Genomic DNA, 16,057 nt, shown 5'->3' with positions numbered 1-16,057 from the left:
GTGCTCCAGACTGCTCTCCTGCATCCCATCAGATTGATGCTTTCCTCAAATCAAAGCCAAGCTCAAGTGACCACCTGAAGTCAAAGGTCCTTACTCAAGACAGCATCTTGGACTAAGACCAAAGGGTGATGTGCCCAGGGCACAGTTCTGCCCTCCTTGGGTAAAGCCACACTCCTCAGGGTGAGATGAAGCAGCCAGTAACAGCTTGTTCTGTCCCTCCTCTCCAGCACTCCCCAGGAGCAGAGCATGAGACAGTGACAATGTCTGAGGACAGAGTGTGATTTCTACAGTGGCTCCACTATGGTAAACTGGTATGTCATCCTCCCACACTGCATCTCCTACAGTCTCCTCCAAAAGATCTTCTTGCCACATTGGCTTCCACCAGTCAGATTTCTTGCGATGATCAAGCTCCTTTTCCACCAGCTTAAATCTGAAGATGACAAATACAACTTTGCACTGTCTGAAGTCTTCCCCCAGAGTGCCTGTCCTAGTCAGTCCAACTCAGCAGGCGATTGCATTCAATTTGTGTGTTAGGTCCTGCCTTTCTCCTTTCCCTACCCTCTGTCCCCAAGCAGGAAGCTCAGAAAGAGGCATCAGAATATTTGTATCTGTACTAGAGAGCAACTTGCTAGCCTGGCATCACAGGGATGGAGCACACTTCTCACGTACATGAATAGTTAGGTAATAGCAAGAAAAAAGAAACTGAAACCCCATCTCCTGGAATATTTAAAAATAGACTAAACAAAATACTAATCAACCTACACTAAGTCACAACCTTATGCTGGCGTCTGGAAAAGTTACTGCCCTGTCCTGCACAGAGCCCAAGTCTCTCCTGGCTGATGCTGAGTTCAATGTGACAGGGACAACTGGACCCCAGCTCATTCCTGCTGCCATCCAGGTGACCCTGCGCAGCACTCCCCATGCTCCCAACACTAAAAGGAATGCAAGGAAACCAGTTCAGGTCCAGCAAGGACTCGACTCTGCTCAAAAGCTATTAAATTCCTCCTGGATGTGAGTTGGTCCTAGAAGAGGAACCACCAAGGAGTAAATAGCTGGGCAAGTGGCACTGGCTGGACGTGAGCTGGCTCTGCACAGAACTGACTCTGGTGTCTCTGCCTTCTCTGCCTCTGCCGTATCTCTCTGCAGGATTAATCCACAGTGTGGATTCATTGTGCAGAAGGAATTAAGAGTTGACTGTATAGCACATCTTATTTCAAGCACCTGCAGTATTAGCTGTAACAATCAATGAAGGTGGTAACCGCTAGTGAGCCAAATTTCCCCACTTTATAAGAGATGCATATCACACCTTGCAGAAGCGATCTGCCCCTTCTACCTTCCCAAGAACAGTCATCCTTTCCCAGGTGAGCTTGGGGCTATTTCTCACACTTTTAATGTATTTGCCTACCTTGGGACAGCTGATGGAGCCAATTTGCTCCAGGTTTCTATTTTGAACTTAGCTGCTATTATACTGTTTATCAATTTACAGTAACAAGTAGCAGACCCAGGCAGAAGCACTGCTGGTCCCTGCAGAATCACAAAGGTAGAATTTTCTTCCCTGATGGCTTGTAAAGATGAGTCAGCTGAGAAAGAGAACATGATGCTGGGACTGAGAGGCAGGGACGTTAAGTGTTTTGTCTGAGATCACACAGAGGGGCTGTGGCAGGACTAGAAACTGAACCAAGGTGTCCCATGTCCCTGAGCACTCTGCCTCCCCAATCCTGCATGTGAAGCTGCCAAGTGGGTGAGTTCTGGAGCCTGGCCGCCCTCCCATGTGTGCTTCTAAAATCCCCTGAAAAATTAACACATGATCTGCATGAGGACATTCGGGCAGCCGCCACAGAGCTATGAATGTGAACAGTGATATACAAAGCTACCTTTTAACTGCAGGTTACCACACCTGCCAAGGAAGGACCACCTGTGCAAGGTGGGAGCAAGGCTCCCATTTCTACACAGTCCCCAGGATGGCTCAGAGATCCATATCTCCGCATGGGATATGTGGGCACAGAAAGGAATGCAGACAACAGAAAGATACTCTTTGCTCTTGGGATTCCTATTAGCTCCTTCCCTGCTTTTGCCACTCTTGCTTCCTTCCTCTTTTCTGCCTTCCAGCACCCCAGCCAGCCTGCCATTAGCCCATTTTGCAGCCATGCTCACACCTGCAGACACAGGGACGAGGTTATTTTTTCCTCTGGGCATTAGGCTACAGTGCAGAGCCCAGAATCTGATACCATTGCTGCTGTTGGACCCACAGCTCAGATCAAATTCCAGCAAACAGAGAGCAGCAGCACATTGTCACCTTGTGCCACAGATGGAAGGGGAAATGTCTCTATCCTTATCAACACCTCCGAGCAGTCACTTTTTCTCTGGCCACAGCATGGGCCACATCCTGATAAGCACAAACAGCAAGATGCAGCTGCCTCCAGAGCTGTTTGAGTGAGACACAGACAGGGAAGCATCTCAGCACCACGACATAGATCTGTACAAGGACTTTGGACAGACACACAGACACCAGTTAGCTCCTCCGGTGTCCCCAGGCATATGGTAAGGCAGATGGTACCCCCTCTAACCCAGGAGATCAAGCTGACATGGAGAGGGTGCAGACAACAAACACAGGGCAGGGATATGCACTTTAACTGGGGGATCTGATCTACAGCTGCAACTGTGGGGTCACTGCTCTGGTACTTACAAGTGGGCTCCCCGTCTGGGTAGCCCAGATGGTTTCTGATGGCCTCCCATAAATCATAGTCTTCAAAAGTGAAGGCAAATTCATCAAAGTCTTCATAGCCGAGTGAGTTGCGAATGCGGGTGCTTACCGCTACCTCCGGGCTGCTGCCCCCTTCTGATTCCTTCGCTGCCTCCTCTCTCTCTCCACGGGTTGTCATTTTGTCCTTGCGAAGGTCAGGGTTCAGGTGCCATAAGTCACTCACCTTCAGAGGAGGGGTCCTGGTAGCCAGACTGATGTGCCAAAAAGAAAGCAAGCTGCCCCTGGGGGAACTTCACCGCAGCCCTGCACCCAGCCTTGCTGCCTTGCTCCCCTCTTCACGGGGCATGAAGGTGCTGCTGCAGCAGCCCCTGGGTACTGACAAGGTCCCGGGAAGTTCAGCTCCACTCGGGGATGGTTCCGTGGGGGGCTGCCCCACCAGCTTCTCAAGAGCAGGGTCCTTGCTCTGCCACGGGGTCTTGTGCTGGCTGCCCAGGGACGCGGTGTCTGTGGCCCAGGGACAGCCAGGCTGTGCGTGCTGCACCGCTCCTCTCCCTCGCTCCCCTCTGGTGTCTCCCTCCCTTTCCAGCCTGCAGAGCAACCTATTGAATTCTCCATGTCCTCGGGCCCGGAGCGTGCATTTCCATGACGTCTCTTCTGTCTGTCCTCGCGCTGCGCGCAGGGACAGTCCCCTCCAAGGCACTCCAGAGGGGCAGCAGCCGATCCGCCAGAGGAGCGGATGGGAGGGGAGGGGAGGGGAGGCTCCTCACCTCAGGTTTTCTGTGATGCCAGAGCTGTCGTGTCACACAGAGGGCTGATTGCTGGGAAAGTGTGTCAGGAGAGGAGAGAGCTGGGTCTCAGGGAAATGCAGGGGACCCTGAACTGAAGAGGGCAGTGGCGTGGGTGGATGAGCAGGCATCCATGAGGTGGGGGTGAGTAGAAGTGCTGGAAACATGGGGACCAGCACTGTGGACACTGCGAAGCTGATTGAGAGGAGCCAGGGCTGCAAAAACAGGGGCTGGGGGACAGGGAGGTGAGGATCAGGTCCTCTGGGCAGGCTGAAGACCATGCCTGGAGCTGCTAGGGAAGAGGACAAAGGAGGGAGAAGCAAGGGACACATGCACTAGTAGTGTAGGTAAGTATCACAAAACCTCACTTTTCATGCCATCCAAGTCAGCAGACGCCAGCATCTGGGCCTCGGCCTCATCCGTGGGGACGCGCTGGTACGCCGCACTCTCCAGCGTGGTCATGCTGCCAATGCACATCCTCTCCTTCAAGTCATAGGTAACCCGCTGTCCACTTGTCACCTGGCCCCAGGGCTTGCGTTTCTCCCACCCACGAGACAGACACTCTCGAGGCCCAGGGGGGCTATAAGAACCAAAAAGACCAATGAGTAAGGATGGGCACTAGCCCCTCACAGTTTCTGAGGTCACAGAATTGCAGAATGTTAGGGATTGGAAGGGACCTCGAAAGATCACCTAGTCCAATCCCCCCTGCTGGAGCAGGGACTCCTAGGTAAGGTTACACAGGAAGGCCTCCAGGCAGGTTTTGAATGTCTCCAGAGAAGGAGACTCCAACAGCCTCCCTGGGCAGCCTGTTTCAGTGCTCTGTCACTCAGCCCAGCCCTGACGAACAAGTCTCTGAGAAGGAGGAGAGCCAGGACTCACCTGTCCCAACAACTAAAGGTTGCCCCTTCTGCTCCTGCTTTCCCCCACTGCAGAGATCATCCCGTGCTCCGTGTTGGGAACCCACTGAATCAATGGCCTTATGGCCCCCTGACTTGGTTGAGCCCCCTGGGGCTCCCAGCCTGCAGGTCAGCATGATGGGGCAAGTTAGCTGGGAGGTAGGGTGCTCCACATGTGCAGCCCAGTGCCCCCAAACCTGCAACTGGGGATCCCACAGACCCAAGGAGGTCACAGGAGTCCCAGGGAGTGACTGTCCCACCAGGGAGCAGCCGTGTGACTCACAGCCACTCTCACACTGGACCCCATGTCCCTTCTGGCTCAGCAGGAAAGTCCTGACTGTGCACAACTGCTGTCCCCAGGGACAGTCTATGCAGCAATCCTGAGCCAGCGACAGCAGGAAGCAGCTCAGCAGACATTTGCCTACCTGCGGAGAGAGGCAGGGCCCTTGTCCTGCAGCAGGTCAGCGAAGCGTGGCACAGGGGACAGGATGCCACACTCCTCTTCCACGTGGAACTGCGCAGGGGCCAGAGTGCTGCCAGACTCCTCCTCATCGCTGCCGATGGTGAACTGCAGAGATGACAGTCCTGACAGCAAGAGCCGGGACAGGCAGCCTTCACCCCAGTCCCTGATGTGCAGATCCTTCCCATGTCCCCACCCCCACATCAATTTTGCCAACATGCCCTATACCCTGGGACTGGCCATATTGAGCTTCCCCATATCCTATATACCCTGAGAACAGCCCCATGGGCCTTACAACACCAAAACAGTCATGCACACCCTTCCTAGCATCCACCCCAAGCAATGGCTTACCTGTCACTGTCCTCCAGTGCCCATCTCTGCTAGGCACAAACAAAACCACCCTTCCCACAATATTGTACAGCTACCACCTCTTCCCCCCGAGCAGCAGACTGCCATGACCACACACCCTGGCACCCTTCCAGCACCAGCCTTCCCTTCACCTCCTCCCCAGTCTCTGAGCCCTGTCCAGATAGGGATGTCCTAGCCTTGCCTTTGGTTTGCTTGGGGGCTCCAGCTTAGGGGATGTGTCCTTCCCACAAGCTTCACCCTCAGAGTCTGCAGAGATCTCTTTCTCCTGGGTCTCTTCTGCCTCAGACTCTCCTTCTTCCTCTTCTTCTTCCTCTTCTTCCCCCTCCTCGTCTTCTTCCTGGATGGTGGGGGTCACCTCAGAGGGTGGTACTGAGGTTTTCTTCTTTTTCCTCCTTCTTTCTTTCCTCCTGCTGGCACGGGGGGGCCTCTTTTGGAACTTGAGGGCAGAAGGGAGGTGAGTGGAAAGGGGATGATGGATGTGGTGCGAGGCTTGGCGGTGGACTGAGAGAGAAAAAGAGAGTCAGGGGCAGGAAGAGGCTGGGAGGAACCTGCCAGGCGCCCCTCCAGGAAACAGCATGGTCTGGAGATCAAGGGCCAGGAAGGGCAAGGAGAGCCACCAGCCCGCAGGGACACAGCAAAACTCTTCCAGTGATGCGCAGGCTATGTCCAGCCTGGGGTGTCTGGGGAGGCAGCCCCCATGCAGTGCCAAAGCACCCTAATGCAGCTCCACTGCCCTGGGGATGGCAGGACTCCTCTCCCAATGATGCCAAAAGCAATTCGCATGGCTACGCAGAGCTGCAGTGGCCTGCCAGAGGCATCATCACCTTCCTAAACACAGGGAAACATTTCTCACGTTCTCAAACAAGCATGATTTGGGCCCTTTACAAACATTTCTTTCCTGCATAGTGTTCTTTGAGTTAAATAGATGCACTTATCAGCCAGGCTTTGAAAGAAAGTCCCTCCTGTATACCCACAAGGACCACAGACCAAGCCTTTTAGTGCAGATGCATCCCAGGTACTGCACGGGCTTGTGCCTACCAGCCTCTGACATGCAGGTTCTATTAGGAGGCTGTTTTTTAAAAAACAGGGTAAAAAACAGGGCAGAAGGACTTTTCTTTAAACTAATCTACAAAGAGAAATTCAGACAAGCTTGACCTGGGTGTTGTGGGAATTATAGAGTGAGAAGAAATTAATAGCATTTCTGAGCCTTCACTCAAAAACAACGATAATGCACCATGCAGGGAATACGGTAAGCTCAGCATCTCCCCATGAGAGAAGGGAAAGCCATTTCTGCCAGGTCTATCTGCAGGCACAAAGCCTCCCATAGACATTCTGCAAAATGCACAGACCCTGGGGCTGCACCTGGAGCAGCTGAAATCACAGGGGCACCAGCCACTTTGCGAGGGGGCTTTGCTCAGCAGCTCTTCCTGAGGAATTGTTTCCAGCCTGTTTTGATTCGGTTCCTTCCCAGCTTTCCTGTGACATGGCAGCAAAATCTGTTTATAGTGAAAACTACCTTCAAAGGACATTTTCAATGGAAGCTGCAACCTTCTCCCTGGGAGAGCTGGGCAGGTTCATTGTTCTGCTGTCATATTTCCTTTCCTTTGGTTTCTCAAGTCTTTTCTCCCTTGTTTCCCCCCTTGGGAACAGCAGGGATATTTCACACAGCCCCCATGGTTCAGCAGGAGAGGCTTGTGGCAAGATTAGAGGAGACTGGGAATGGTCAGACATCTGCAAATTGGAAACAGTTTGGGCTCTTTATAAACACTTTTTCCTCCCAAAGTGTTCTCTAATTCTGTGACTTACCTTATCCTTTTTCACTGGCAGGCTTTGGCAGAGAGGCCCTCTTGCCCCACTGCTGCACGCCCGTGGCACTGCTCTGCACGCCATGGATGGGTCAGATGTGAATTTCTCACATAAGAAGCAAGGAAGGCTCCAACTGCACACTCATTGCTCCTTCTACAGCACAAAGCTGCTGGTGACAACACAGCCCATCTTTCTCTTCTGGCTTGTTCACATCAGCCCAAGACAGAAATGTTTACATTTTAGATCAGAAGGAAAGCAAAGCCTTGGGCTGCAGGGAAGGGCAGTGATGGTAAGTGGCTGATCTGGCACAGAAGAGGGGAGCACCGCTCCTTACCCCTGCACACAGCACCTCTCGTGTCAACCAATCATGTCTTCACAGAGGTGGCCTGGGGGTGGGAAAAGCATACCTCTCCCAAACACACAAGGGAATGTGTTTGCCTCCCTCTTCATCTTCCCTGTCTCCCTGCAACTCCTGTGTGCCCAGCTCCTGCCCTCCTTCCCTGCTCCCTTCCTTGCACTGCCTGCCTGTATGGGAAGCTCCAAATCAGTGTCCTAGATGTTCGATTACACTTCTCAGTGAACTTGATACAAGAGATATGAAAAAGTAATTTGGATAGGGAGCCCAGGAGGAAGAGTCTACATATTAGGAATTCCTGGCTTTGAATAGGGCAGGAAACATTTCTGAACCCAGAGAGCATTCACCTCTGTGGGCTGGTATGTTATCTTTCAAAGTCTAATGACCTAACCAGATCTTCCAGCTTTTGTGAATACAAACTGCAGGAAACTTCTGATAACTGGGGTTGACATAGTCCTAGATAACGGGGATACATCAGAAGCTCAGAGGAAAACAGACTTGATTCTGACAAAGCAAGAAGGACACTCCTATTAAGAAGAACAAAAAAACGAAACAGTACAAATCTCTAGTCAAATTTTTAAAGAAGCTTCCGCCATGCATGCTCAAGCAGACTGTCTATGTCCTCCAAGCCAACCCACACACCTGTGTACAGAGGCATAGCTTCTGAGCAGGTATGTCCTACCAGCACATGACAGGTATTCAACCCATAGCAAAGCTAGAAGCACCTTGCAGCCATGTGCACGAGTGACTGTGTGCTCAGGTGGAAAGTAGTATTTGAATGGAGCCTCTGTAGGTAAATGACACAAGCAGAAAGGAGCAGCTAAGGTGTGCTACAGTAATAGACTTCTACCAGCAAATTTTTACAACAGCCATTGGAAATGAGTGTCCAAGCAGAAAACAGCCCAGTGAGGTACTTGGAACACAATATTCCCAAGGCTGTATCCCACCAAAGTTAAGCTAGAAAATAAGCAGTAGCTGACCGTAGAGAAACTATTCCAACTGTTGTTTCTTGCCTGCCACACAAGCAGGCTGCCGGCCAGAGGGCTCTTCTTCCTGCCTTTCACTGCTGTTACTACAAGGTAACACAACCCACGTACACCAGGCAACAGCTTAGGGCCACTCTTGTGGGCGCATTCACATTTTACAGCTAAAGTGAGTTTGGGAAGACTGGTTGCCTTCATCATGGAAGGGCAGTTAGAGAAATAAATGTGCTGATGAGAGGAGTTCAGGTAAGATAGCTATAGCATTTTAAATTCACACCCCATTTTTATTTTGCAGACCTTTCTTTGAGCTGATAAGCCTGATGGTTTCGTGGTTGCTATTTAGAAATACGCAGGCATGTCTGACTAGAGCCATCTGCTTTCAGACTGGGGAGGACAGCCTGGCTTCTGGCCATATTTGGATGTTTCTTTGCAGCCATATGGAAGAAAAAACACTTTCAAACTGGAAATTTCAACATGGGGGAGGTGGCTGCAGAGGTCCCTGATGCTGTGTGAGGAGGTAAGCAAACACCCTGGGCTGAGCTGTGCTGCTGCATGGGCTGGGCAGCAGCTACACCTGGGGGAATGGGAAACACAAGGAACAGGCTGGGAAGAGGCTGTGGGCACTCGTGCTCAACTGGGTATATATAGCACTTTGGGAACAATCTGAAGGGAGGAAGTGAATAGCAGGCTAACACCATCTGCAGGGTCCTGGCACAAGACTGCAGAGCACATGGGGCTGAGCAAGGGTTGGAGGTGAGGGTAGAAGTAGGTACAACAGTTCAGACCTACATACATTCAAAATCTTTCTCACTGTAGCTGCGTCTTTGCTTCTCCAGATTGCTTGATGCTGATTTGCTTATCAGGTCCCCAAATCTCTCGATTGACAAAGTCTTATCCAAGTCCTCATCGTCCTCGGCACCAGGAAAGGCTTTCTCTGCGCGATCTCTGCCCTGCACAGAAATCGCCAGACAAGAATCAAACACTGCAGATCCCTATAGCCCTCTGGATCCTCCTGCCCTGCAAACGGTGCTGGGCTTGTTGAGGAGCAGCAGGCTCCACACAACAAGGCTGGGATGTAGTTTCTCACTTAGAGGCACAGCTCTGTCCAAAACCAAGAGCCAGCACAGATCAACAAGCCCCCAACTCTGCAAAGATACCTTAGTGGTCCTCCACACCTCACCTCAGCAGCAGTTATCACAGGGCTGTGTCAGTGCCTCTCTTTCCTACCAGCGGAGATGCATAAGCTTTTGTTTCGCTGGAATTTCTCTCTCCTCACATGTACCTGCTGTCCTCTAGCCTTCCCTTTGCCCACTCTGCCCTCCTTGTCTTTCTTAGATCTCCCCTATTTCCCTCTGGGAAACGGCATCCCTGCTCTGGTGAGCTGCCCTTGGATCAGTGACCACCCTGTGCTTTCCTACCTTCCCTCCGCACTCCTAGGGGACCCTGTTCCCCTTGACATGCTGTCTGCAGGCTTTTCTGCCCGTTTTCCTCCTGTTTCAGGCTGTGGGTGTTTCTCTGCCCTTTGGTGGTGGGGAAGAGCATTGCCAGGTGACTCCTGTCCTTTCTGCCTCCAGAGCAGTTCCAGCCAGTAAAATTTTCTGTCAATATAACCAAAATGCCAGCGCGAAACTGTTGTGGACTCTCGTGTTTCCATGGAAACAGGAGGAGGCCCAACTGTGACAAATCTGTCTGTGCTGGGCAGAAAGAGGGAGCAAGGCGGCTTTAGCCTCTCCTCGCATCCCCCAGCTGTGCCCCAGGAGTGGCTCTGTATCTGTGGGTGAGAACACTTCTCTTCTCACTTCAGCCTGGGTGTCTCAAGCCCAGCCTAAATGGGGAGAGCCTAACTGCAAGCTGCCCAGCTCCTCCTGCCACTTGCCTACCCCACCACCAGCACATGAAAACACAGAGACCCCACAGAGTAACCTCTGGGTTTTTCTGGACCACAGTTTGCTGTCTGCACGGAGAGTGGACGTGAGCTCCTGGGCAGCCTTGGGGCACCGTTTGTGCAGAACTGTCCCTGGCAAATGAAGGCCATGTCCTCTACTGCAGTGGGCTGCCCAGGACACGAGTCCTGCACTCAGCCTGGCAGGAGTGTGGTCCCCAGGGAAGAGATGGCCCCACTGCTGCTGGATTCCCACCTCACCTGCTGCAGGTCGATGAAGACACCTCCTACGGGAGGGGACTCTCCAGCTGCCATTTTGTTTCAGGACCTAAGGGCCTGGGCAAAATATCAACCCTTCTCTTTCACCGGCAGGCACCCAGCAAACCTGGAGAGTGGCATAACCTGTGGAGAGAGGGCAGGACAAGGGAATGTCGTGGGAGACTGATGGTCACTGTCCTCAACCCTCCTGGCACCTAATCCAGAGAGGTCACCTCACCAGCCCTCAGGGAACCTCCCCAGCACCACTAGGACAGGGCTGTCCCCCAGCATGCTGCAGGGAAGAGGCAAGAATGGCCCAGCCCACGCTGCTTTGGGCACCGTCTTCAAGAGTTCAAAGGCAGGTGGAACCCTGTCCTCCTATGAATGACCTGCTGCTCGGAGGGTGCAAGGGCTGAATGAGACAGCGGCTCTACGTGGCTCCTGCACGGGCGGTGCAAGAGAAGGAAAGGCGTCCTGCTGAGCCACCTCTCCACCTGCACGTCCGTGCAAAGCCAGGGTGTGACTGACCGCTGGGAAAGGATAAAGTTGTAGACATCAGGTGGTGGGAGGGCATGCCAGCAGCAGGCAGGAGAGAGGTCCTGTGCCACCTAGCTTTAATTGGGCAGATCCCAAACTGGCCAGGAGGAGCCTCAGAGAGATCTATGCGGGCCAGAGAGACAGCACAAGGACAAACAGTTCAGAATTCAAACACCAAACACGAAACAACATGTTACAGGTAAGGAGGCCAACCTTCAGATCTGTGCCCTGTCTGCACTGGCATGGCTGAGGGATGCAAAATACCCCATGGGCAGCCTGAAGGAGTGCTCGGCTCGATATGCAACTGCAAGTGAAGGTAACCAGGTGCCACGGAACACAAGGAGTGAGATAGAGACTAACACAGAAACAGCTCTAGTCATATCATCTCCAGCAACAGCACAGGCTGAGCTCAGCATGGCTGCACCCCAGGAAGAGTTGGAGATGGCACAGAGACTGGTACTGGGAAGATACCGATATCCAAAACTTCATCTGAACTCATACAGAGAAGATGATGTAAGCACATGCACAGTGCTTTGGGCACAAGGATAAGCAAAACGTTCTCATCTCACAGCACAAGAAATGGGACATTATTTAAAACTACAAGGGTAGAATATAAATTAATTCAGAACTGGCAAAAGAAAACAGTTTTTTCAGTGAGGTCATCAAGGAGGAAAAAACTGCAAAGTCAGAGGATGGTTTGGCTATCTCTCTGGGTAACAAGCTGTCGTATTTATGACAAAGAAGTTAAACCCATCTTTCGGAACAAGCTACTCTCTAGATATGAAAGCTTTGGAAGGCTGTAACCTGGTGATCTGCTGAGGGGTTTCTTACTATCTCATCTGAAGTACCTAGTATGGGCCACTGCTCAGGACAGGCCACTAAAACGCTAAAACAAATGGACAAAAGGTGACACCAGTAGGGCCACTTCATCATCCCTCCTTCTATCTTTGAAGATCTCCAGAAAGTGCTGCTACAGCCTCTGCTTACTCAGCCTACCTGAAGGCACACATTTAGCTTACTCAAACCAAAAATTGCAGGGCCACCTGTAAGGCAAGTTTTTGAGGAGCTGACCTGGCCAGTGATGAAACATGCTCTCTTGGTCCACCCTCCTGATCACCAGGAACAAGGTAAAATTTAATGGAAGAAACCCCCCAAACGCATCTCATTGAACTCTTCAGAAACTGGATCCCTTCATGAGACCTGAACAGCTCGAGAAAAATATGCTGCCAAGACAGACATCTAAAAAGCAAATGCAGAGTCCAGGCCATAGGAGCAGGCGAGAAAAGAATGAAAACACCCAATCTATCCTGTAGATCTTAAGCTGTAATATTCAACTTCACACCCTGTTTTCCAAGAAAGAGCAAAAGGGTTCTGAGAGGGAAAGCAGAAAAAAGGAGAAAGGTCTGGAAATTATCTGTAAGTAGAGAATGAGCTGCTTTTTAGTAGGAGACATGATAGAGAAAAGGGTAATACATGGCTTTTATTTCCTTCCGCATTTAGCTGAAGAACAGGGTATCATTCCATGAAAGCAAACAGCAGCACATTTGAAACTGAAGGCAGGGGATGCTTTATTCCAGCAGGAAGAGCTGGCGGGGAAACCTGGTTCTGCAGTCCTGTGGGGCCAAGGCATCACAACTGTTAGAGAAAGGATTGGGTATTTGAAAGGAAGACAGGAATACAACCCACATTTAGCAGGTGGGTTGGACTAGATGGTCTCCAGAGGCCCCTTCCAAACCTAACCATTCTGTGGTTCTGTGATAACATCCACGGCTACGGACTGCCTGCAAAAACGTATTGCAAGCACTGTTACTTCAGGGGGGTGAAATGACAACGGGGCTTTGGATGGCAGCTCCTGCAGTGGCAGAATCCTTAAAAACTAGCAAAACGGTGAAAGTAGTATAACAAAAAAAAAGCTAATGCACAGCTCCACCTCTGTGCCACTAACGTGCATTGTAAGGCCTCCAAAGGAAGATGCAAACTATCAGCAATGTTGTAAAACAATGTGCTTTGTTTCAGGTCAAGCTCAGGTTTGTCTGGAGCCTGGCAGAGGTTGGCAGGGGTATCCGCGCTCCAGGCGGGAGGAAACCCAAAGCTGGGAGAACTGCTGGATGCAACGAACGTTCCTGGCTCCGGCTTCACAAGATGTTACACTGAGTTTAAAACTATAGCCTGACTGCCTAAACGAAGTTAAAAGAGAGGGGAAATCCAGCATTTAATCTTTCTTTACCCACCAAAGCAGCATATTCTGAAATATGCTTAAAATATGTCACTCTAATGATGCTGCTGGACAGCTAAAAGCAACAGTTGTACTAGCAGTAAAGGAAGAGAGCCCTTGGGACTTACTTTGAATTCTCAGGAGGACTACAAGGTGCTCATGGGGCTTCCATCAATCCCCTGCTCACCACCCTGTGAAAGCAGGACACGATGCTGGGGCGGGGAGGCTGGTGACAGAGCTGCCAGAGGGACCTACGGCTTCGGGGCAGAGAAAGCAACAAGGACAGAATGTGTGTTCTCTGATCCTAACCCTATCGGGTCTCCAGCCTTCTCGAGAAGGGAGAACCCACCGCCTGGGAGCACTGGTGCTCCCTGTCGGTGCATTAATTGATGATTGGCCACTAGAGGCCACTTGCCCCTTATTCTGTGCAACCTGTGGGACAAAGACTGAATGGACACCTACCCACATCTGACCTGGCTTTTCTATTACCCACAACAGAAGGAGTTCAGAGAAGAGCAACAAAAAATTGCCAGTAGGAGCTAAATTTGTCTAGCATAATATAGGATGACTAAGATGGGGAGGGGACAAGCCAGTAGTCTGGAAAAATCTCAAGGGTGTAAAACACAACTAAAGATTTTTTTTTCAGGCAGCCGTGCACAGACTTAGATGTGGCTTAATATTTAAAAGAGAAGCTTAACATGAATATTAGGGAGAATTCTGCTAGTGAGCATCATGCTGAAGTGCCCAGCCTGCTGGCATGACTGCCTGGGCTGCCCTAAGAAGAACATAAGACAAAAGGGGAAATAATTAAAAAAAAAAAAAAAAAAAACAGTAAAGAAAACTAAATGAATGATAGCTTCATCCTACTGCATCTCCTGGTAGTCAGGAGTATGTGATTCAGCATTCCTGCTAGAAGTAATTTTCAGTAATAGAAGCATCGTGCCAGCAGGCCAGATTCGAAGCGAGGCCAAAAAAAATCCACAGCCTGCCGACCCGTGTGCACTCACACCTCCCTGCTCTCTCTGCAAGCACATCAGTAAACAGAACTGGCTCACGTAAATCAACGTACTGCGTACTGACCATCTAGGCTAAACGAATGCTGAAGGAAAGCAAGCAGGCATGCCCCTGCAATGCTAGCAGCTATGGTATCTCCCACATGTTGCTAACAGGGACTTCAGTGGGGCTCCCCCCAGCCCCCAAAAGCTGTTTCATAGTGCCAGCGCAGGAGCTTGTCTGTTTTGCTGAGAAAAATGCACCTGGCACATCTTTGAGGGGCAGAGGCGAGCAGTTCATGCTGCCTGTTTGTACTACAGATGAGCCAGGAGGGTAACAGCAGCTGTGAGCAAGGGGCTGCATGGAGACAGTCATCAGGGCCCCCATCCACCTCCTCAGCTCTTCCCTAATCCCCTGGCCATCCGGCTGAGAATAATTTAGCCGTGAAGTGTCTAGACAAGGAATGGATGTTAAGATAGGGATAAAGACACAGGGACAAAGCTGGTTTGGGGACAGAGGAGGAGAAGAGACTCTGGCTGATTGACACAAATGGGAAGAGCTCAAAAAGAAGAAGGATTAGAGGCCTGGGAAGATTTTCCTGGGAAGACATACTGATGAGCCTGTCCATGAAGGAGAGGAGCAGGAGGGGTGCTGCTGCATACACCAAAGCATTGGGATGTCACTGAGACTGTCACAGCTTCAAAGCTGAATGAAAGGGGGGGCACTGCACAGCCCCTACTTCTCCCCTGCCAAAGCAGAGGAACAGGGACACACATACCAGAATGAAAAGGCAACGTATAAGACACACACAAAGTTTTCAGGCATAAAGGGTTTAACCTGTGGATCTCTCTGCCACATGGCTATGCTGAAACTAAGAACACAGAAGTATTTCATAAGGCTTAGATATTTTAATTAATTCTATACCCTACTGAACTAGCCTGGATGAACCCTCATAGCCATTCCCTTCTGAAGCACCTGCTCCATTCCCTGACTCTCCCTTCACAGGTCCTTCACAGCAGCACTAGACGGGACAGAGCTCACACAGCCAACAAACATATACACGAACACAAGGGAACAAAACCTACTCCAGAACGAAGAACCAGCACCAGTGACAACAACACACCCCTCCGCTGGACATACGGGTGGCTCTGACAGACACACATAGAGCTGGGGGAGTGAAAGGACATAGGCACTGAGGATGCACTGCAGCATGTACCGTGCCATACTGTACTGTGCCATACTGTGCCATGCCATGCTGTGCCATGCAACCCCTCAGGTGCGGTGCACAGGACCACACCACGCACCGGGCGCCGTACCGTGCCCAGGACTGTGACGCCGGCTGTGCCGTGCACCGTGCCCCGTGCCATGCAGCCCCTGCACCGTGCCATGCACCATGCAACGCCCTGCACCCTACCATGCACGATGCCGTGACCCGCACCGTGCCGTGCACCGGACCGCCCTGTGCACTCCGGGGCTGCCCGGGCTCTGCGGGGCAGCGGTGCCCACCACGCGTGTCCGCGGCGCCCGTGGGCTGCTGCTGCCGGGGCAGCGGAGGGACAAACGCCAGGACCCGCCTCCCCCCGGCCCCCGCCCGGCCCGTACCTCGCACCGCCGGAGAAGCAGAGCCGCCCGCCGCCGCGCCCCGGCCCCGCCACCGCGCTCCGCCCGACACGTGCCGCGCTGGCGGCGGGCGGCGCTGCGGCCCCGGCCTCCCGCCGGCCCTGCGCACGGCGCGGCGCAGGCCCGCCGCTCCTCCTGGGCCGCCCCCGCTTACCGGTCGGTCTGCGGGGCGGCGGCGCGGGGCGGCGGGGCGG

At 52.0% G+C, this 16,057-nt stretch overlaps 1 protein-coding gene across 6 annotated transcripts in view; it reads right to left on the bottom strand.

Moving 5' to 3' along the window:
• SLC4A3 (solute carrier family 4 member 3) overlaps positions 1–16,035 on the bottom strand; it is a 34,865-nt gene extending 18,830 nt beyond the window's left edge. For 3 of the 6 annotated variants that reach the window (XM_065841404.2, XM_071810950.1, XM_065841407.2), the window contains exons 1-6: positions 15,846–15,966; positions 10,502–10,642; positions 9,152–9,308; positions 5,396–5,715; positions 4,811–4,953; positions 3,858–4,069 (exon numbers count right to left, since the gene is read on the bottom strand). In XM_065841404.2, coding sequence (XP_065697476.1) covers positions 3,858–4,069; positions 4,811–4,953; positions 5,396–5,715; positions 9,152–9,308; positions 10,502–10,555 — 886 coding nt within the window. In that variant the 5' untranslated portion in view covers positions 10,556–10,642; positions 15,846–15,966. Of the gene's footprint in view, positions 1–3,857; positions 4,070–4,810; positions 4,954–5,395; positions 5,716–6,730; positions 6,946–9,151; positions 9,309–10,501; positions 10,643–15,845; positions 15,967–16,017 lie in introns of those variants that run through there. The other 3 variants (XM_065841405.2, XM_071810949.1, XM_071810951.1) reach the window with 3 other exon arrangements.
• Between the last annotated feature and the right edge of the window lie 22 nt (positions 16,036–16,057).

The sequence above is a fragment of the Patagioenas fasciata genome, chromosome 7 (genome assembly GCF_037038585.1).
Source record: "Patagioenas fasciata isolate bPatFas1 chromosome 7, bPatFas1.hap1, whole genome shotgun sequence".
Lineage (NCBI taxonomy): Eukaryota > Metazoa > Chordata > Aves > Columbiformes > Columbidae > Patagioenas > Patagioenas fasciata.
Note: the sequence above shows the minus strand (reverse complement) of the source record. Positions and strands in the feature narration are given on the sequence as shown.